Source organism: Pituophis catenifer, unplaced genomic scaffold, assembly GCF_029215685.1.
Source record: "Pituophis catenifer annectens isolate HBS135680 unplaced genomic scaffold, rPitCat1.0.hap2 SCAF_10, whole genome shotgun sequence".
Taxonomy (NCBI): Eukaryota; Metazoa; Chordata; class Lepidosauria; order Squamata; family Colubridae; genus Pituophis; species Pituophis catenifer.
In genome coordinates, this window is record NW_027256890.1 from 6,855,108 (window position 1) to 6,876,802 (window position 21,695).

The 21,695-nt window shown below is 43.5% G+C and overlaps 1 protein-coding gene across 1 annotated transcript in view; it reads right to left on the reverse strand.

The window, feature by feature from the left end:
• GALNT9 (polypeptide N-acetylgalactosaminyltransferase 9) overlaps positions 1 to 21,695 on the reverse strand; it is a 125,255-nt gene that overhangs the window by 73,838 nt on the left and 29,722 nt on the right. Inside the window, 1 exon segment of the mRNA XM_070950740.1 lies at positions 8,254 to 8,434. Within this exon segment, the coding sequence (XP_070806841.1) occupies positions 8,254 to 8,434 (181 nt within the window).

The window sequence follows — 21,695 nt, forward strand, 5'->3', positions numbered from 1 at the left end:
CTCAATGTTCTTTGCATTCTCTTCTTATTCTCCACTTCAACTGATGGATTCGACTTGCAAAATTGTACCTCCGCCTTCAGCAAAACACGAAAGAAACAAAACTATTTTTGGTGACGAGTCCGTTCCAGAAGAAATCCGGTCCCTGTTTATCAAGTGTTCATAGCCTGGCCTTGAACACATTTTATATGCAGTAGGTTTCTGCCTTTTTGATTGTTTATTTTCAGATTGCATGTGCGTGCATATATGTATGCGTGTGTGCTTTTATAATGATACTTTCAGGCCCAATTAAAATAACAAACTCAATGTCGGTGGAACTGTAGCTCCTTAAAAATATGCAGATTAAGATGTTCAAAAAAAAAAAAGCTTTGAAATAGTGTGAATTTCCCAGGTCAACTGTTAACATCAAAACAAATACGCATTCTCTTTAAAAATCGTTTCGTTGCTTCGCTGATTCTGTTCCATTCAGAGACGGATAGAGCTTAAAATAACTCTCAGCACAATCCTACGCATGTCTTAGAATTCGTGTCTGATGATTTTCAGATGTTCAGGAGAAACTCCTGCAAAACTCTCATATAAACTGTTGCTATTTATAATTAAAAACCAAGATGGCTCAGGGTAATTAACCATTTGTTGGTTTGAAGAGCATGATGGTGATTTCCCCTCCCCCCTCATTTTGGGACCAATTTTTCTAATTGGATTAGAGACCGCTGGTTGTAAACAAGGAACTTAGATTATTTTTTTTACTACCAGTTCTGTGGGCGTGGCTTGGTAGGTGTGGTGTGGCTTGGTGGGCATGGCAGGAGAAGGATACTGCAAAATCCCCATTCCCACCGCACTCTGGAGCCAGCCAGAGGCGGTATTTGCTGGTTCTCCGAACTGGTCAAAATTTCTGCTACTGGTTCTCCAGAACCTGTCAAAACCTGCTGGATTTCAACCCTGATTTAGAGTCACTAAAATATGACCCCGACCCCCCAAATGACAAACCAGCAGCTTTGCAATTTGGCTGTGTTTTTGCTCTCTCTTCCAAATTTCTCAAATGCTAAAGAAAAATAGATTATTATTGGTTCATTGCACAATCAGCCAGATGTTCAGACTGGATTTGAAATTTTTGACCACCTATTGAGTCCTTTCCAAGGAGCTTGGATAGGCAGATGTTGATGTTTTATGGTGTTTAAGATATCATAATTATTTCTTCTTCTTCTTCTTCTTCTTCTTCTTCTTCTTCTTCTTCTTCTTCTTCTTCTTCTTCTTCTTCTTCTTCTTCTTCTTCTTCTTCTTCCTCCTCCTCCTCCTCCTCCTCCTCCTCCTCCTCCTCCTCCTCCTCCTCCTCCTCCTCCTCTCCTCCTCCTTCTCCTCGTCCCAGGAAACCCATTTTCTAGCACTGATATAGCAATAGCAATAGCACTTAGACTTATATTCTGCTTCACAATGCTTTAGAGCCCTCTCTAAACAGTTTACAGAGTCAGCCACTTGCCCCCGACAATCCGGGTCCTCATTTTACCCACATCGAAAGGATGGAAGGCTGAGTCAACCTTGGCGAGAATTGAACTGCCAAACTGCTGGCAGCCGGCAGTCAGCAGAAGTAGCCTGCAGTACTGCACTCTAACCACTGAGCCACCATGGCTCATAATCATGTTACCTAGTTGAGTCATGAAACATCTGCAAGAAAACCACCAAGCTGAGAGAGCACCTAGGATCACAGAGTCCTCTTCATCTCCCTTCGTCCGCTTCCCCTCCTCTCTGCACACCCCACTCCCTTTAGCACTGATGATGTTACCTAGTTGGGTCATGAAAGATCTGCAAGAAAGCCACCAAGCTCAAAGAGCACCAAGGACTCCATAGTCATTCCCCTCCTCCTCCTCCTCCTCCTCCTCCCCACCTTCAAAAAGAAAAGATTATTAGAGGAAGGGGGTATGGCATGAATGCCAGGCCCCATATCAGTACAAAATTTAGAAAGTCAGTTGAACCTTTTAGTCCTAATACTCTTGGGATGTGGTGGCTCAGTGGCTAAGATGCTGAGCTTGTCGATCAGAAAGGTCGGCACTTCAGTGGTTTGAATCCATAGTGCTGCATAATGGAGTAAGCTCCCGTGACTTGTCCCAGCTTCTGCCAACCTAGCAGTTCGAAAGCGCGTAAAAAATGCAAGTAGAAAAATAGGGACCCCCTTTGGTGGGAAGGTAACAGCGTTCTGTGCACCTTTGGCGTTGAGTCATGCTGGCCACATGACCACGGAGACGTCTTTGGACAGCGCTGGCTCTTCGGCTTAAAAATGGAGATGAGCCCCGCCCCCTAGAATCAGGAATGACTAGCACATATGTGCAAGGGGAACCTTTCCCTTTACCTTGCAATAGCCAACATTCAACACCAAGGCAAACTAGGAGAGGCAGTTTGGTCTAGTGGTTAAAGCACCAGGCTAGAAAGCAAGAGACTGTGAGTTCAAGTCCTCCCTAAACTATGAAAGCTGGCTGGGTGACTTTGGGCCAATCACCAGGAGATGGTGATGTAGTCTTGTTTTAGCCATGAAAGCTAGCTAGGTGGGTCTTTGGCTTAGAAACGGAGATGAGCACTGCCCCCTAGAGTCAGGAACGACTAGCACATATATGTGAGGGGAACCGTTACCTTTACCTTACTCTTGAGAAGGCAGGAGGGAAAATGTTTTAAAGGAACTGAGTTCTCCTTCAATTTCCTAAGCTTGGATGAAAATTAAACTTACACTCATAAGATCCACTGGATTCCAACGTCAACGAGGAATCGAGCACATTTTGAATCTCCATTTGGATTTTGAATACAGGCTGTCATTCGGGGGAGGGGGATTTTTCAGCATTCTATTGAATTTTCTTTTGCCCATTATCTCTCAGTTATTCCCCGAGGGCTGCTGGTAGTAATTAAGATCTACATTGCACCCTTTTGTGATATAATTAAACTCGGTGTTTAATTAGAAAGCCTAGCCAGGGCCAAATGAAGAGAAATCAATTTTGTATCTAATGGGCCAAGCAAGGATGAGGAAAAAGACATCCAGGAAATCTTGAAACAGCATCAAAAATTAGTGGAAACAAGCTAACTTTTGATGTTTTCACGAATCGAACCTCGCTACAGAGGCTTTTTCATCCCCTTTTCTATTTTGGAAGTTAATTATCGGGTTAAAAGGTGTCCTTTTTTTATTTGAATTGGAACAATTTAGCAAACTTGCCAGGTTTGCCCAGCAACTCAGGATAAGTCTGTTACAATAGTACCGTGTTTTCCCGAAAATAAGACCCTGTCTTATATTTTTTTAAACCCTGAAATAAGTGCTTGGCCTTATTTTCGGGGAGGTCCTATTATTTTGGGGCACGTGGAGGAAACCAGAGGAAATGGCGGGGACCAGCTGTGCATGCATTTAAATATTTTCAGGGAGGGCTTATTTTCAGGGGGGGTGTCTTATTTTAGTGCATGGGCTCAAAAGCCCAATTGGGTCGATTATCAGGGGATGTCTTATTTTAGAGGAAACAGGGTAGTAAGGGATGTTTGTTCAAACACTGGTAGTCCTTGACTTAATAATAGTTCATTTAGTTACAACAGCAGTTTTTCACACATATTGTGTTTCCCCGAAAATACACCCTACTCAGACAGTAAGTCCTAGCTTGATTTTTACACGTGTGCCCAATATAAGCCCTACCGCCCCCCAAAATAAGCCCTAATTAAGACCCCGCCCACTCCAGGATGCACAGGTAAAAATTAAGCTAGAGTGGGGATGGAGGGGGTGGAGCTACCCAACTACTTACCTTTGGACAGTTGCAATTGGGCCTCGCACACCTCAACCCATTTCTCTTGAAGCCAGCAAGGCTTTCCTGAAGGCCTTTGCAGCCGATAACAGAACTCCGGAGCAATCCGGAGCTCTGTTATCGGCTGCAAAGGCCTTCAGGAATCTCACCAGGCTCAAAGTTGACTCAGCCTTCCAAGGTGGGTAAAATGAGGACCCAGATTGTTGGGGGCAAGAGGCTGACTCTGTAAACTGCTTAGAGAGGGCTGTATAGCACTGTGAAGCGGTATATAGGTCTAAGTGCTAGTGCTATTGTCCCTTCCTTCCTTCCTTCCTTCCTTCCTTCCTTCCTTCCTTCCTTCCTTCCTTCCTCCCTCCCTCCCTCCCTCCCTCCCTCCCACCTTCCCTTCTTCTTTTCTTCCTTCCTTCCTTCCTTCCTTCCTTCCTTCCTTCCTTCCTTCCTTCCTTCCTTCCTTCCTTGTGATTAGAATACAGTATTGCAAGCTAATTTTGCAATTAAAATGCAGTTCAATCCTGACCGGTTCAAGGTTGAGTCAGCCTTCCAAGGTGGGTAAAATGAGGACCCAGATTGTTGGGGGCAAGAGGCTGATTCTGTAAACCGCTTAGAGAGGGCTGTAAAAGCACTGTAAAGTGGTATATCAAGTCTCTTGCTATTATTATGTATAAGTTAAATTGACTCAGACAGTACACCGTTTACTTATGCATGCTAAAGAAAACCGTATAGATAAAATTACAAAAGAAAAAGAACTAAATAGGATTTCCGTAATATATGTCATCGTGTCCCCTGGAAATATCCCCCCCAAACCTGCAAAACAACATCCTCTAAATAAACCGGTACAAATATAACATGTTTCCAGCTTTCAGTTCCTCCTGAGGGGAATCTTATCTGCATAACGACAAAAGGAGAAGGTGTCTCATCCTGTTGGGCATTCATGTCTCACTTTGTAATAATATTTTCTGCACCTCACTTCATGTGCGGATAAACATTGGAGATGGCTGCCAAAGTGAGTCCTACTCATTCTGGAAAGGTGGGTAGACCAAATCATGTATGACAGGTGTTTATTTTTTTGGAGTGGGGTGGGGAACAAAGATTGCTATGTTTTAAAGGAGGGTCTTAGCTCATATGGTTTCAAAAGCCAGCACGAAGCAAATGAATGTAAAACAAAAGGGAGGCGTCGCGGAAAGAAATCTGCAAAAGAGTAGAGGTTTGCATCAAAACTATGTGCATTAGATTCAGATTAACAAGAATTGGAAGGGACCTTGTAGGTCATCTAGTCCAACCCCACCTCCACCCCACCCAAGCAGGAGACCCTACACCATTTCTGACAGATGGCAGTCCAATCTCTTCTTGAAAGCTTCCAGGGATGAAGCTCCCACAACTTCTGAAGGCAACTTCTGTTCCATGGGTTGATTGTTCTCACTCATTCTCAATGGAAGGATTTAAAGCAGGAGAGAGATACCAAGTCATCATGTCTAAGGCTGGCAATCTTTCCCCCACCCGATAACTGGGGCAGGGAAACCGGTGGGGTTGGGGGAGAGAAATGCCTGCTGTGAGTCAAATAAATAATATAAAATTTCTCATCTCCTGAAAAGCGAGGTTAATACAAGGACACCCAGGTAGGTTAAATTAGCTCCTTTCCCAATAGGCCAGTTATCATTAAAACATACATGTAGTTCTGCCCTTACGACAGTTCGTTTAGTGACTGTTCGAAGTTATAATGGCACTGGAAAAAGATGGGCATTTTTCATAGTTGCAACCTTTGCAGCATTCCCATCAAAATTCAGCTGTTTGGTAACGGGTTCATATTTGCTGGTCATGTGATCAATCCAGAGGTGGGTTTCAGCAGGTTCTGACCAGTTCTGGAGAACCGGTAGCGGAAATTTTGAGTAGTTCGGAGAACCGGTAGTAAACATTCTGACTGGCCCCACCCCCATCTATTCTCTGCCTCCCAAGTCCCAGCTGATTGGGAGGAAATGGGGATTTTACAGTATCCTTCCCCTGACACGCCCACCAAGCCATGCCACGCCCACCAAGCCACGCCCACAGAACTGGTAGTAAAAATTTTTGAAATCGACTACTGGATCAATCCCCTTTTGCATCCTTCAGACAACATTAGAGACAGCTGCATGGGGAAACTCACAATATCAACATTAAAACTGTCCATGCTTGATCTAGTGTCCAAGGGCAGCTGCTAAAACTGGGTCTAAGCAAGTCTTGAGCTTTGTCTTACTGGGATTAGTAAGACCACACCTAGAAGTAAGACTCACTAGATGAATGGTTGTAAGGGGCAGGATCTCCTTCACACAATTAAATATGAGCCAACCACTTCAATCATGACTGGTAAGAAGCCCACACAGATGTCTCCATGAAGACATCAGAATCTGAGGTGAAACCAGGCTTAATAGCAGTGACTGTGAAGAGGGGTCTTGGAATCTTAGTGGACAACCAATTAAATATAAGCCAACAGTGTACGGTGGCAGCCAAAGAAGCCGATGGAATCTTAAGTTGCATTAACAGAGGGATACAATCAAGATCAAGGGAGGTACTAATACCACTCTATAAAGCCTTAGTAAGACCACACCTAGAACACTGCATCCAGTTTTGGTCACCACACTATAAAAAAGATGTTGAGACTCTAGAAAGAGTGCAGAGAAGAGCAAGCAGGATGCTTAGGGGACTGGAGGCTAAAACATACAAAGACTGGTTGCAGGAACCGGGCATGGCTTGTCTAGTGACGAGAAGGACCAGGGGAGACATGAGAGCAGTCTTCCAATATTGGAGGGGCTGCCACAGAGAGGAGGAAGGGGGTCAACCTATTCTCCAAAGCACCCGAAGGCCAGACAAGGAATAATGGATGGAAATTGACCAAGGAGAGATTCAACCTGGAAATAAGGAGAAATTTTCTGACAGTGAGAACAATCAACCCATGGAACAGAAGTTGCCTTCGGATGTTGTGGGAGCTTCATCACTTGAGACTTTCAAGAAGAGACTGGACTGCCATCTGTTAGAAATGGTGTAGGGTCTCCTGCTTGGGGGGGGAAAGTTGGACTAGATGACCTACAAGGTCCCTTCCAACTCTGTTAATCTGCTAGAGAAACTACAAGATACAAACCTTTGGGCCCTTGCACATCTTTAAGGAGGGAAAGGAATAAAGTCACGGGGATAAAACATTGTTTTCTGCTTTTAAAAACGGGAAAGTTAAACCACCAACACTCCTGGTGACTTTGTGGATACATCCATGCTGTTTTCTTGGTAGCAATACAAATATGGTTTGTTATCATCTTCATCCAGAATGCTGATATTTTTTTTAGGACAGACATCTCTGGTGTTTTGGGCAGTCTCCCCTCCAAATATTTAACCAGCTATGTGTAATTGGTAGCTTATTCAAGGCTAACCTTGATGTAAACATAATCTTCTCTGAGCTGAAGAAGCTTCTTGGATGAGAAGCAAACTGTCTCCGAGGACAAAACAAGGAAGTTCAGTTGTCTTTTGAAACAGCATCTTTGGGGCAACCATGACGTGGATGACTGAGAATCTCCGTAGACATTTAGCAAGAAAAAACCATGGCTACCAACCTGCCTTCCATGGAGGACCTGTATACTGCACGAGTCAAAAAGAGGGCTGTGAAAATATCTACAGACCCCTCACATCCTGGACATAAACTGCTTCAACTCCCACCCTCAAAACGACGCTATAGAGGCCCTCAATGGAAGGCAGGTTGGTAGCCATAGCCTTTTTGCCATCGCGTGCCAGGAGCGGGGAGGGGGGGGAGCGCAGGGGGGGTTGGGTGTGCACGTGCCCACACCCATAATTCTATGCCTCCCGCCCCCATGCATGCGTGCGTGACCCCCCCTCCCGGCTCCTGGCACACAATGGCCCGGTTGGCCTGGTAGGCCCGTTTCTCTTTCTCTCCAGGCTCCAGAGCCTTTCTAGGAGCCTGGGGAGGGCGAAAATCGCCTTCCCCGATCGCCTCCCCGCCGGAGGGCCTCTGGAGGTGAGAAATGGCCCATTTGCTAACTTTTGATCCACCTAGAAAGGCTCTGGAGCCTGGGGAGAGAGAAAAACGGGCCTTCCTCACCACCCACTGAGGCCCTCCAATTTTGGAGCATTTATAATTTCTGGAGGCAAATTGTTCCACTGATTAATTGTTCTCACGGTAAAGAAATTTCTCCTTAGTTCTAAGTTGCTTCTCTCCTTGATGAGTTTCCACCCGTTGCTTCTTGCCCTGCCCTCAATCCAAGAAACCAATCATGCCCTTGTAAATAGAAACAGGAATTAAAAAGAACAAAAGCAAAGCATAAAACAGTATGAAACAAATGAGAAAAACAAGAATCTTAACAATGCCCTACAGATTATAGTTTTTCAGTATTCGTACGCTAGAAATTATAATTTCCCAGTCTATAATTAATGCAACTTTGAGGATCCGTGCAAAACAAGTACAGGCAACAGAGTAATTTTCACCAGTGGTTGGTCACATAAAGAGCTCACTTACTTTTTGGGTCTGTAGTCTGGAATAGATCTGTCCAATGAAATCCGATCGCTCAGTTGTGCGTTGTAACCATATTCTTCATATTTCATTTCAGATTCATGGCTGTCGTCTCTCAGGGTGGCAGCCATTCCTCCTTGGCCCAAGCCTCCTGGGCCTTCAACTAATCCCATTGGCTTGGCTAGACCTGGGAAGGAAAAAAAAACGGAAATACAGAAGCACTTAGTTTGGAAAATCAAGGGAGTGGGTCAGAGTTATAGTGTTAAGTGCAGAGTAAGTCAGGAAGTCCTGGCAGTTCAAATGAATATAAAGGTTTATTGCAAGCTTAAAGCTCTCTACAAGAATCTGAACTATTAATGGCCGAAGCAAACTGGCGGTGGAGAAGAATCGACGGAATTCAAGGTGGGCTGCACTTAGATTTCTTGTAGGTGCAAAGGGACTCGAGACTGATGATATGCTTGCTCCCTCCCTCGGGCTCATCCTGGTCATCTCCTATATGGATGGATGGATGGATGGATTGAAAGATAGATAGATAGATAGATAGATAGATAGATAGATAGATAGTAGATAGATAGATAGATAGATAGATAGATAGATAGATAGATAGTCATCTCCTATATCTATGGATGGATGAATAGACAGATGGATGGATGGATGGTCATCTCCTATATGGATGGATGGATGGATGAATAGACAGATGGATGGATGGATAGATAGATAGATAGATAGTTGATAGATAGATAGATAGATAGATAGATAGATAGATAGATAGTAGATAGATAGATAAATAGATAGATAGATAGATAGATAGATAGATAGATAGATAGATAGTCATCTCCTATATGGATGGATGGACGAATGAATGAATGGATAGATGGATGGATGGATAGATAGAGAGATAGAGAGATAGATAGAGATAGATAGAGATAGTCATCTCCTATATGGATGGAAAGAAAGAAAGAAAGAAAGAAAGAAAGAAAGAAAGAAAGAAAGATAGATAGATAGATAGATAGATAGATAGATAGATAGATAGACAGATAGATAGTCGTCTCCTATATGGATGGATGGATCGATGGATGGATGGATTGAAAGATAGATAGATAGATAGATACATAGATAGATAGATGGTCATCTCCTATATGGATGGATGGATTGAAAGATAGATAGATAGATAGATAGATAGATAGATAGATAGATAGATAGATAGTCATCTCCTATATCGATGGATGGATGAATGGATGAATGAATGAATGGATAGATGGATGGATAGATAGATAGATGATAGATAGATAGACAGACAGATCTCATATATGGATAGATGGATGGATGGATTGAAAGATAGATAGATAGATAGATAGATAGATAGATAGATAGATAGATAGATAGATAGTCATCTCCTATATGATAGATGATAGTCAAGCACTTGAAATCAAGAGTCCAGGAAATTCAAATGAATATACAAGTTTATTGTATGCTAACACTCTCTACAGAATCAGGACTACTAATGGTCAAAGCAAATCGGTGGTAGATAAGAGACAACAGAATTCAAGGTAGGTTGGACTTAGATCTCTTGTGAGCAAGAGAATCCAAAGACATTAACCAAAATAGGTTTGTGCTGCAGTCTTCTTGTACTACCCCAGTAGCATTGGTAAGACACAATAGCATTGCTTAGACTCTTCTGTCTCTCAGGACATAAAATTCATTACTATTTTTTAATTGGAAGCGATACTACATTTTATGTGTACAGATCTCCAATATCAAAATGTAATTGCTTTTAAGCAATCCTCATTTGAAGCCGGCTTCCCCTGGAGAGCAGGAGATGGAGTCTAATTACAAGAGATAATTTGAAAGAAGATAAACAAATAACAGAAGATCATCAAGGTCAACAATGGATCAACGCAAAAGGTGCTAGAAGTAGGGTTTCACAACACTGCCAACCGTAGATTTGATTACATATTCTACACCTATCATTGCTGGCCCTTAGAAGTGAAGATTTTTGAGGGTGGGACAAGTACCTGGATTGGCCATATTATACTATACACATACTTTTGTCAATGGACCATTAAGGCCTCAGCCAGGCTCACTCATTTCCCCTCACTTTTGTCAATGCGGCGTCATCTGCAACACAATAGGACCCATCTAGCAACAGAAACTCACCACATGGCAAGACTCAAGCAAGCTTGAGAGACAACCTACAAAGTTAGCTGAGACCCCTAGACCAACTTGGGAGTTTGACAACCAACCAGGATACATTTCTTATACAGGAACAAGAAACTCAGAGGTGGGTCCCAACAGAGAGCATAAAACCAAGGCACTCCCAACATCTCGGGTTTCTTTGTTTTCTACTCAGTAACTCAAGCCATGTGATTTTGCTCAGTAACTCAAGCCATGTGATTCCTGTCCACCATTAAACCATCTTTCCAAGCAGTCTCCATGTTTCCAGTGTCTTTTTCACCACTTGGAACTGAACCCAGATGGATGTTTCTTCCAACACAACCTAGGAATAGAATAGAATAGAATAGAATAGAATAGAATAGAATAGAATAGAATAGAATAGAATAGAATAGAGTAGAGTAGAGTAGAGTAGAGTAGAGTAGAGTAGAGTAGAGTAGAGTAGAGTAGAGTAGAGTAGAGTAGAATAGAATAGAATAGAATAGCACAGGGAATATAGAGTAGAGTAGAGTAGAGTAGAGTAGAGTAGAGTAGAGTAGAGTAGAGTAAAGTAGAGTAGAATAGAATAGAGAATATAGAGTAGAATAGAATAGAGTAGAGTAAAGTAGGGTGGGGTAGGGTAGAGTAGGATAGAATAGAATAGAATAGGGAATATAGAATAGAATAGAATAGAATAGAATAGAATAGAATAGAATAGAATAGAATAGAATAGAACAGAACAGAACAGAACAGAACAGAACAGAACAGAACAGAACAGAACAGAATAGAATAGAATTCTTTATTGGCCAAGTGTGATTGGACACACATGGAATTTGTCTTTGGTGCATATGCTCTAAGTGTACATAAAGAAAAAATAAAATATATTTGTCAAGAATCAGAAGACACAACAGTGATAGTCATAGGATACTAATAGGATACTAATTTGGAAAGAGCTTCAAATCTCACCGACGTTCAGTCCAAAGCTTAGGTGGCTTTCCAATTGGCCCTTTAAAAATGTCTAGGTAGGTCTATTACCAAGATCATTGTGGTGGTCGCAGTATCTCAGTTTGACTAGATGAAATCCGTTCCTTTGATCTATCTGTTTCTCATAATGTTCGCATTATGCACAATCACATCCCCGTTTTGTTCCTGTCTCTTTTTTTAAGCTAAAAAAAGGTGGCGGGGGGGGGGGGGAGGAATGGATTCTGCAGCTACATCACTTTTTTTTCTTTTTCTTTTTTGCTTAAATGGGTGTTTTCTTTTTCACTTTTCAGAAAGGTAAAAACCCCGTTAAGACTCTTCCGCTCTCGAATGCTTGCACCGTCAAGGAAGGCTTCCTACTGGGTGGGCGAGGGTTAGACCTCCCGTTTCACAGGTTTATGATCCTGTTTATGATCTCTTTGGTCACCTTCGATCTGCAATATCCGTGTTGTGAAGAACCAGAGAAGATTCTATATGTGTCGAATACACTCACACTATCTCCTTCTTCCTCTTTTTTTCACTCTCTCTCTCTCTCTCGTTTAAGACTCACACCTCAAGATATGATGAATCAGAAGAGTGGAATATTTATAACTAAGAGTTCTCAGAAGATTTGGGAGGGCAAATATGCAGGCTGGAGACTCCTGGGATGAAAGATGACCTGAAGATCAGAGAGAGAGACAAGAGATGCTAATGCGATGGTAGCTGAAGTGCTGCTAGGCAACCGTATCAACCATGTTTCTCTCTTCTCTCACCTTGTCATTCAAGGAAACGAAGGACTCTTCTTGCCATTGGACCATTTGCTCTCTGACCGGAGAGCAAATGGCCCAAAGGCAGTGATGGCTAACCTTTTTGCCACTGCGTGCCAGGAGGGGGGAAGGTTTGCGCGTGTGTGTGCCCACACTCAAAATTCTATGCGCCCCACTCCTCACATGCGTGTGTGACCCGCCTCCCCCCCTGCTCCTGGCACGCGATGGCCCAGTAGGCCCGTTTTTCTTTCTCACCTGGCTCCAGATCCCCTATATGCATCTGGGGAAGGCGAAAACAGGCTTCCCCACCCCCTCGGAGGCCCTCCGGAGGCCCGAAACGGCCTGTTTCCCAACTTCCGGTTGGACAGGAAGTGATGTTTTTTGCTGTCCCCGGCTTCCAGAGCTTTTCTAGGAGTCTCCTTCCCTCCTTCCTTCCTTCCTTCCTTCCTTCCTTCCTTCCTTCCTTCCTTCCTTTCCCTTCCTTCCTTCCTTTCCCTTCCTTCCTTCCTTCCTCCCTCCCTCCCTCGCTCCCTCCCTTCCTTCCTTCCTTCCTTCCTTCCTTCCTTCCTTCCTTCCTTCCTTCCTTCCTTCCTTCCTTCCTTCCTTCCATGGTGCTCAGTGGTTAGAATGCACTACTGCTGGTTAATTGTGCCAACCAACAAGTTTGATCATCTCGAGGTTGACTCAGCCTTCCATCCTTCGGAGGTCGGTAACATGAGGACCCAGATTGTTGGGGGCAAGAGGTTGACTCTGTAAACTGCTTAGAGAGGGCTGTAAAAGCACTGTGAAGCAGTATCTAAGTCTAAGGGCTATTGCTATGCCAATGGGGGAAGATGGATTCGCTTAACGACTGCATGATTCATTTAACAACTGCAGGGGATTCGCTTAACAACGGTCACATACAAATAACTGAAGTCTTAAAATCAGGCACAATTCACTTAACATCTGTTTCCTTATGAATGGAAATTCTGGCCCCTATTGCAGTTGTATGTTAAGGACTACCCAACTTCGGCTTCAGAACCAGACAATGCTGGCTAGATGTTAAACTACAATCTATAACCAACTCTTCCAATCAAACCAGAAGCCACCAATGTGCTCTGCACAATGACAATCTTCCATCTCAGTGGTGGGTTTCAAACTTTTTTTTACTACTGCTTCTGTGGGCGTGGCTTGGTGGCTGTGGCATGGCTTGGTGGGCGTGGCTTGGTGGGCATGGCAGGGGAAGGATACTGTAAAATCTACATTTCCACCCCACTCCAGGGGAAGCTTACTGCAAAATCCCCATTTCCTCCCAATCAGCTGGGACTCAGGAGGCAGAGAATAGATGGGGGTGGGCCCAGTCAGAGGTGGTATTTACCGGTTCTCCAAACTACTCAAAATTTCCACTACCAGTTCTCCAGAACCTTCTGAATAGCACCTCTGTTCCATCTCCATCTCTGCCTTTTTCAATGCAGATGTGTTTTTTTTTAAATCACCAATGATTGTCTTTTCCTTTCACTAGCAATCACTTGGTGTCCTGATTTTCCCAAACAAGCTCTATATTTAACATTTGCAGGCTTGCTGAGATCAAAGGAAACACATCTGGGTGTCTTTCAGCCTGGCAGAGTTTGGCTAGGAATTTTGAGAAAGGACGATGTCCATCTCTTTCTTCCTTAGCTCTTCTTCCTTCTCATTTCCGCTCTTCCTTTCACCTTCCTTCATCTTTCTTCTCTTATCTTCTTCTCTGGAACCACCTTACTAGCTTTATCCAGGAGTGAAATCCAGCAGGTTCTGACAGGTTCTGGAGAATCAGTAGCGGAAATTTTGAGTAGTTCGGAGAACTGGAAAATACCACCTCTGGCTGGCGCCAGAGCGGGGGTGGGATTTTGCCGTATCCTTCCCCTGGAGTGGGGAGGGAATAGGGATTTTGCAATATCCTTCCCCCAGGAGTGGGGCGAGAATGGAGATTTTGCAGTATCCTTCCCCTGCCACACCCACCAAGCCACACCACGCCCTCAGAACTGGTAGTAAAAAAAAGTTGAATTCCACCACTGATTTGGGTGCCTTTCAGCCTAGCAGAGTTTGGCTAGGAATTTTGAGAAAGGACGACGTCCATCTCTCTCTTCCTTAGTTAGCTCTTCTTCTTCCTCGTTTCCACTCTTCCTTTCACCTTCCTTCATCTTTCTTCTCTTCTCTTCTCCTTTGGACCTACTTTACTAGCCTTATCTGCAAATATGCTGGTCGGGGTGCCTCTGTTTATTCTTCATTCCTGCAGATGTGGTTGTTATTATTGTCGTTTAAGATTACGATTTAATTTATTGCGAGAGAGAACACAGTGGGAGATGGAAGAGGGGGGCGGCTCGGGCAGGCCTGCCGAAGAAGGAAAGACGTCGATTCGATTCTGCCTGTCTGAATTTTAAAAAAATAACTCACTTTCTGCCTCTGCCTCTTAAGGGCCGGCTAGCTAAAGAGAGAAGGGGCATTGCTTTATTATGTGGAGCTATTTGGGGCCAGATAACAAGGCATCCAAAGGCCATGGAGAAAGCTGTTTTTGGATTGCACCAGCTTAGCCTTGCTCTCCAAACATGCTGAGACCACAACTGGAGAAATTAGCCACACTGGCAAAGGATTTTGCAAATAACATTCTCGGGAGGTTATTTGGAGCAAAGGCTCCGCTTCCAGAATGGGTCTAGGACTTTTCGGGTCGGTCTCTTCGCCTTGCCTGTTTCTCCTTAAGGTTTTCGCCTCTGCATTATTAGCCACAAACTTTTCTCCTCGGATGACCCGCCCCCAGTCTTTCACCCCGGCACATCGGCCACAGCCCCTCCATCCTCTCGTCCTCTACAGCCCCGCTCCCTCACCCCATCCCTGCGCCTGCTCTCAGCAGCCTCAGGAGGCTCTGAACTGACAGGTGAGCAGCTTGTGGCAATGCGAACCAGCCCTTGTCTCAGGCACTTTGGACAAAGGGGAGGGGTGTTGTTGGCCCTCTTGAGCCTCCCTCTGAACTGAAGCCCCCTCTCTTCCACTCCCAAAGCCCCCGAGTCCCTGCACCAATTGACTGGCTGTGAATTTTCCTGGAAGGCCAAAAGCCCGACATGAACTGTACTTCGACGAATGGGCCTCTGGCGAATGGATTGGGATGGAGGGGCCGTGGCCGATGTGTCTGGATGAAAGACTGGGGGGCATTCCCATTCCGATATCATGGTTTCCACTTTGCAGAAGAAGAAGATAGAGGCCTGGTCCTCTCGGCTCCACTCTGCCTTTGAATGTCCACATTAGCATGCAAAGTCAGCCTTGCCCTCAAGAAATAACCACCGAGCCCAACGCCGCCAACGTTTCAGAATTAAAGCATATTGCAAGAATTAAAGCAAGCAAGCAAGCAAGCAAGCGCACGCACACAAAGAGGCGTGTATATCTATCCAGCTGTAGATCAAATAGCCTTACACCCGAGCTCTTATAAAATGGGAAAAGGTTAATGCTCAGTTCTTCCCTGCCCTTATGGGGTCTGCAGACGGCTGTCCTGCAGCCTGATATCGGGTTCGATGGACTTTGCATAGGTAGATGAGACAGAAAGGAGATGGATGGATGGATGGAGATAGATACAGTAGGTAGATAGATGATAGATAGATAGATAGATAGATAGATAGATAGATAGATAGATAGATATAGATAGACAGACGATAGATAGATGTGAGAGAGAAAGAGAAAGAGAGAGAGATGATGAATGGATGGATGGATGGATAGATGATAGATAGATAAATAGATTAATGATTGATTGATTGATAGATAATAGATAGATAGATAAATGATAGATAGATAGATAGAGTGAGCTGGTAGCCAGATATATAGATGGATGATGGATGGATGGATGGATGGATAGATAGATAGACAGACAGACAGATAGATAGATAGATAGATAGATAGATAGATAGATAGATAGATAGACAATAGATAGATGAGATAGAGAGATGATGGATGGGTGGATAGATGATAGATAGATTATAATTTGATTGATTGCTTGATTGATTGATGATAGACAGATTATAGAGATAGATAGATAGATAGATAGATAGATAGATAGATAGACAGGGAGAGAGATAGAGAGAGATATGATGGATGGATAGATGAAAGATAAATAGATTAGAGATTGATAGATAGATGATAGATTATATACATATATGTATATGTATATATATGTATATATATATATATGTTATATATAACATATATATACATATATATAAAGAGAGAGAGATAGAGAGAGAGATACAGTAGATAGATGAGTGATAGATAAATAGATTATAGATTGATTGATTGATTGATTGATAGATGGTAGACAGATACGGATTATAGAGTTAGGGAGATGAGAAATAGATAGATAGATGATAGATAGATAGATAGATAGATAGATAGATAGATAGATAGATAGAGATAAGAGAGAGAGAGAACATGGAATAAGAAAAGGTTAATGGAAACGAAGAGGATAAAACTTGCTGAATTGGAAAGCAGCCAATGATTATTCATTCCAACTGCATTTTCCTCCGGCTTCTATTTCTTATGCGTTCATTTTCTTTGCTCCTCAGATAAACATTCTATCTGTTGTTAAAACCCGACTAGTACTGATGGCCTGAAAAAATTGGAACACAATTTCAGCTTGTGTACAAATCAGCCCAGCTTGCTGGAAAGCACATGTTATTACCAGGAGGCAAAATCACGTAAGAAGTTTATCTGCTCTAAAAAGGGACTAATTAACAGTCTTCCGTAGTGTATTATTGGAAACGTATAATGCAAACAAATCGGAGAAGACACCTGACGATACTGGCGTAGACAGTCGAGTAGCTAATAGACCATTGAACAAATTGACCCAGAGTTCTCACTCAAGGTACAAATGGTCACGCTTAAATTATTCTGCCTTGGACCCATTATCTTAAGAGCCGTGGTGGTGCAGAGGTTAGAATGCAGTATAGCAGGGCTGACTCACTGCTCACTCCAGGAGTTCGATCCTGACCGTCTCAAGGTTGACTCAGCCTTCCATCCTTCTGGGGTCAATAAAATGAGGTCCCAGATGGTTGGGGCAATGTGCTGACTCTGTAAACCGCTTAGAGAGGGCTGGAAAGCACTGTGAAGCGGTATATAAGTGCTATTGCTACTGCCCTTCCTTCCTTCCTTCCTTCCTTCCTTCCTTCCTTCCTTCCTTCCTTCCTTCCTTCCTTCCTTCCTTCCTTCCTTCCTTCCTTCCTTCCTTCCTTCCATGGTGCACAGTGGTTAGAATGCAGTATTGCAGGTTAACTCATTGCTCACTCCAGGAGTTCAATCCTGACAGTCTCAAAGTTGACTCAGCCTTCCATCCTTCTGGGGTGAATAAAAGGAGGCCCCAGATGATTGGGGCAAAATGCTGACTGGAAACTGCTTAGACAGGGCTGTAAAACACTGTGAAGTGGTATATAAGACTAAGTGCTATTGCTATTGCCAGTCCTTCCTTCCTTCCTTCCTTCCTTCCTTCCTTCCTTCCTTCCTTCCTTCCTTCCTTCCTTCCTTCCATGGTGCACAGTGGTTAGAATGCAGTATTGCAGGCTAACTCACTGCTCATTGTCAGGAGTTCAATCCTGACCGGCTCAAGGTTGACTCAGCCTTCCATCCTTCCGAGGTGGGTAAAATGAGGACCCAGATTGTTGAGGTCAATAGGTTGACTCTGTAAACTGCTTAGAGAGGGCTGCAAAGCATTGTGAAGCGGTATATAAGTCTAAGTGCTATTGCTATATGTGTAGACCCAACCCTCTAGAGAAGGCTCCGATGCTAGGAAGGATGGAAGGAAAGAGAAAAAGGGGACAACCAGAAACAAAATATATGCACATGTTTATAATGTTGATGGATGTGCTGTTGGAAGATCTAAAGAAGCAGATGAGGGAAGATCATCACGAAGAAAATCAACCTACATGGGTGCCAGCAGTCAGGATTGATCCTTGACATACAACGGTTTGTTTAGTGACCGTTTGAAGTTACAACGGCACTGAAAAAAGTGACTTATGATTTACGTTTTTCAAACTTACGACCGTTGCAGTATCCCTATGGTCAAAATTCAGATGCATGGCAACTGACTCAGTGTCCCGGGGTCATGTGATCCCCTTTTGCGACCAAAGGAGGAAGCCAGATTCATTTAACAACTGTGTGACTCATTTAACAACTGCAAGGATTCACTTAACAGCTGTGGTTCAAAAAAGGTTGCAAAATGGGGCAAAACGTACTTAAGAAATGTTTCACTTAACAACATAAATTCAGGGCTCAGTTAAGCAGTCGTAAATCGAGGACTACCTGTAATCATTTGATCAATGACTCAGTCAGTCAATGGAAAGATTCAACTCTCTGAAAAAGGCTCAAATCAGGTTGCTACTGGCTAACCCCAGTTCGGGAGAACTGGTAGCGGCGGTGGCAGGAGGCTCCGCCCATCTGCCTAGACATCATCAAAAATGCTCTGCGCATGGGCAGAAGCACTGCACTCTTGCGAAGCAAACACTTGCGCCCGCGCGTTCCCAATAGCAAACCTGTAGCCCTGGGATTTGAATCCCAGTACTGACTCAAATGTTGGGAAAAGTGGAATGAAAGAAGAGAAGAAAATGACCAGCAAAACGGGCGGATGTAGTTACAATGGGGATGAGCAGTATCGTTAAAAAAGTTTTGAAAGAACAAGTCAGAAACCCATCCTCAAAGAGAAAAAACTATCTATGCGGTCACCACGTGTCGAAAACAGCTTGGTCACACGTAATCAATTTTTTTTTCCTCTTTCCAAATGCAATAAAACAATTACTTGGAAGAAAACAGTACTTTTCTCCGACGCCTAAACAGATTGAAACATTAATAAGGAGCCTCGAACATTTAATAAAACTCAATCGTCAGTTGTGTTGACTAAAAGGCATACAAAATAGGAATTGAGCGGTTTTAAATCAATTCAGGCCTTCCCTATTATTAATTTCCCGCTTTGTTGTTCTTTCGCTGAGCCACTTTTACAGGGTAACATAGAAACGTTGGGAATTGCCATCTCATATATTTGGAGAGTTCATTTGGAACCAGAGGTGGTATTCAGCCAGTTCGGATTGGTTCAGACCGGTTTGGTCAAACCGGTAGCAAAAATCACAGGCGGGCCCAGCCGGATGCGCCCAGCTCTAGGCACCTTTTTGAGGCTGGGTGCACACGCGGAAGGCATGCACGCGAGCAAAGTGCATGCATGGAAGGCCATGCGCATACGCAGAAGTGCCGCGTATGCGTACACATTTGCGAACCAGTAGGAAAAGTAAATGAATACCATTCCAGTTTTGGAACCTGCTCCAGATAAGGAAATATATATATATATATAACCTTACAATTGGGTTATGCAATTCCTTCTCAACCAGACTTATTTCTCTAAGTCACTCTTCTTGATTCAGCATCCTTGGGAAAGGATACGCCGGTATTCATTCAGCACACTGAGCCAGCTGGAATATGAATTAGTATAATAAAAATACATCTTTATTTATAAAAGCACAATGCCCCACAGGCATCGGAGAGTGGTGCAAACAATAACAAATGAAATCCATTTTGAAAAGGGCAGTGCAGGGCTTTTTCGTAAGCCAAATGTATAAACCAGCAGAAGGGAGCTTGGCGAAAACAATCAATTAACCCCACCAACTTGCTAAAAAGCCTTCGCACAGCCTAAGAAAAGGCAAGAATATTTTTTTTGGGGGGGGGTGTTTGGAGAGGGGGGGTTCCTGTGATTGACTGTATATTTCTTTAGTTGAAGAATGAAGTTAAATTGGAACAGAACAGAACAATAGAGTTGGAAGGGACCTTGGAGGTCCTCTAGTCCATCCCCCTGCTCAGGCAGGAAACCCTATACCATTCAGACAACCATTTGTCTGAAATGAAATAGGGTTTTCTATCTGAGAAGAGGGTTGGACTAGAAGACTTCCAAAGTCTCGTCTCTTCTCTTCTCTTCTCTTCTCTTCTCTTCTCTTCTCTTCTCTTCTCTTCTCTTCTCTTCTCTTCTCTTCTCTTCTCTTCTCTCCCATTCCATTCCATTCCATTCCATTCCATTCCAGACAAGTAGTAGTCCAGTCTCTTCTTGAAAACTTCCAGCAATAGAGCATTCACAACTTCTGGTGACAAACTGTTCCACTGATTAATTGTTCTCACTGTCAAGAAGTTTCTCCTTAGTTCTAGGTTACTTCTCTCCTTGATTAGTTTCCATCCATTGCATCTTGTCCTGCCTTCTGGTCAGGGGTGAAATGCTCCTGGTTCGGACCGGCTCAGGCAAGTAGGTAGCGATGGCGGCGGGCAGTTCGGAGAACCGGTAGCAAAAATCCTGCCCCCGCCCCCTCCCATGCCCAGCTGAGCCACACAATCATCAGAGCCTTTTTTTCCCTTTTAAATGGCTCTGACGAGCCAAGCTCTGACAATCCAAGCTGAGTTGCCTGCTAATCAGGCAACTCAGCTGGGATCGTCAGAGCCTTTTGAAAGCATTTTTCTACATGGTTTTACATATAAAAAATGGTTTTAAAAGTAAAAAAAAATTGGCCATGCCCACCCAGTCACATTACACCTCCCCCACCAAGCCACGCCCACAGAACCGGTAGTAACAAATTTTAGATTTCACCCCTGATTCTGGTGCTTTGGAGAATAGGGTGACCCCAGCTTCTTTGTGGTGGCCTCTCAAATACTGGAATACTGCTATCATGTCAATAAAAGGAGCCTGGATAGCTCAACAGACTAAGCACTGTACTTTAACACCAGCTGCCTGCAATTACTGCAAGTTCAATTCTCACCAGGCTCAAGGTCAACCCAGCCTTCCATCCTTTCTAAGGTAGGTAAATAGAGGACCCAGTTTGTGGGGGCAATAAGCTGACTTTGTATAAAAATATACAAAAGTATGAAGGCTATTGCTTAACGCACTGTAAGCCGCCCTGAGTCTCCGGAGAAGGGCGGCATATAAATCAAATTAAAAAAAAAAAAAAAGAAAGCCAAGGATGTCCTTGGGGATGTAAATTTCAAACTAAAGCAGAGAATGACTGCTAAGTCCTGAAAGTTCTAAATTTTATCTTTGTGTATTGCGCAAGCTGAAAAGACAGGGCTATGTGTAATAAATGATGGTTAGTACAATGCATGAACAAAGGCAATGCAAAGAGATACAGCAAACTGATCTTTTAAGAAACAGCTCATCATCTGGCGTTCTCCTGCTCCTCTTATCTCGGAGCTACGGGAAATTTGTTCTATATATTACCAGCGTTATGAGATATACTTGCTGAGCAGTAGATGGATCCAAGATAATGCAAATTCAAAAAGAGAAATAATCAAGATAGAGCGAGACACACTTTTCAAAAGCCAACATGAAAGGAGAGAGCACCACGCTGACTCCAGGTCTAAAATTGAAACCAGCTAAAGCCAACCTATGGCAAGCAACCAAAAAGAATTAAGGAACCCATTGTTTTGGAAAGAAGACAAAGGTTTGTAGGCCAGTTTGGTCCTACAGCAGTGGAGGTGATGCGGCAGGATGGGATGGCTGGAAACTCAAGTAGGTCCATCAAATCTGTCCCATTAGATCCAGCAGGGAAGGGATGGGCA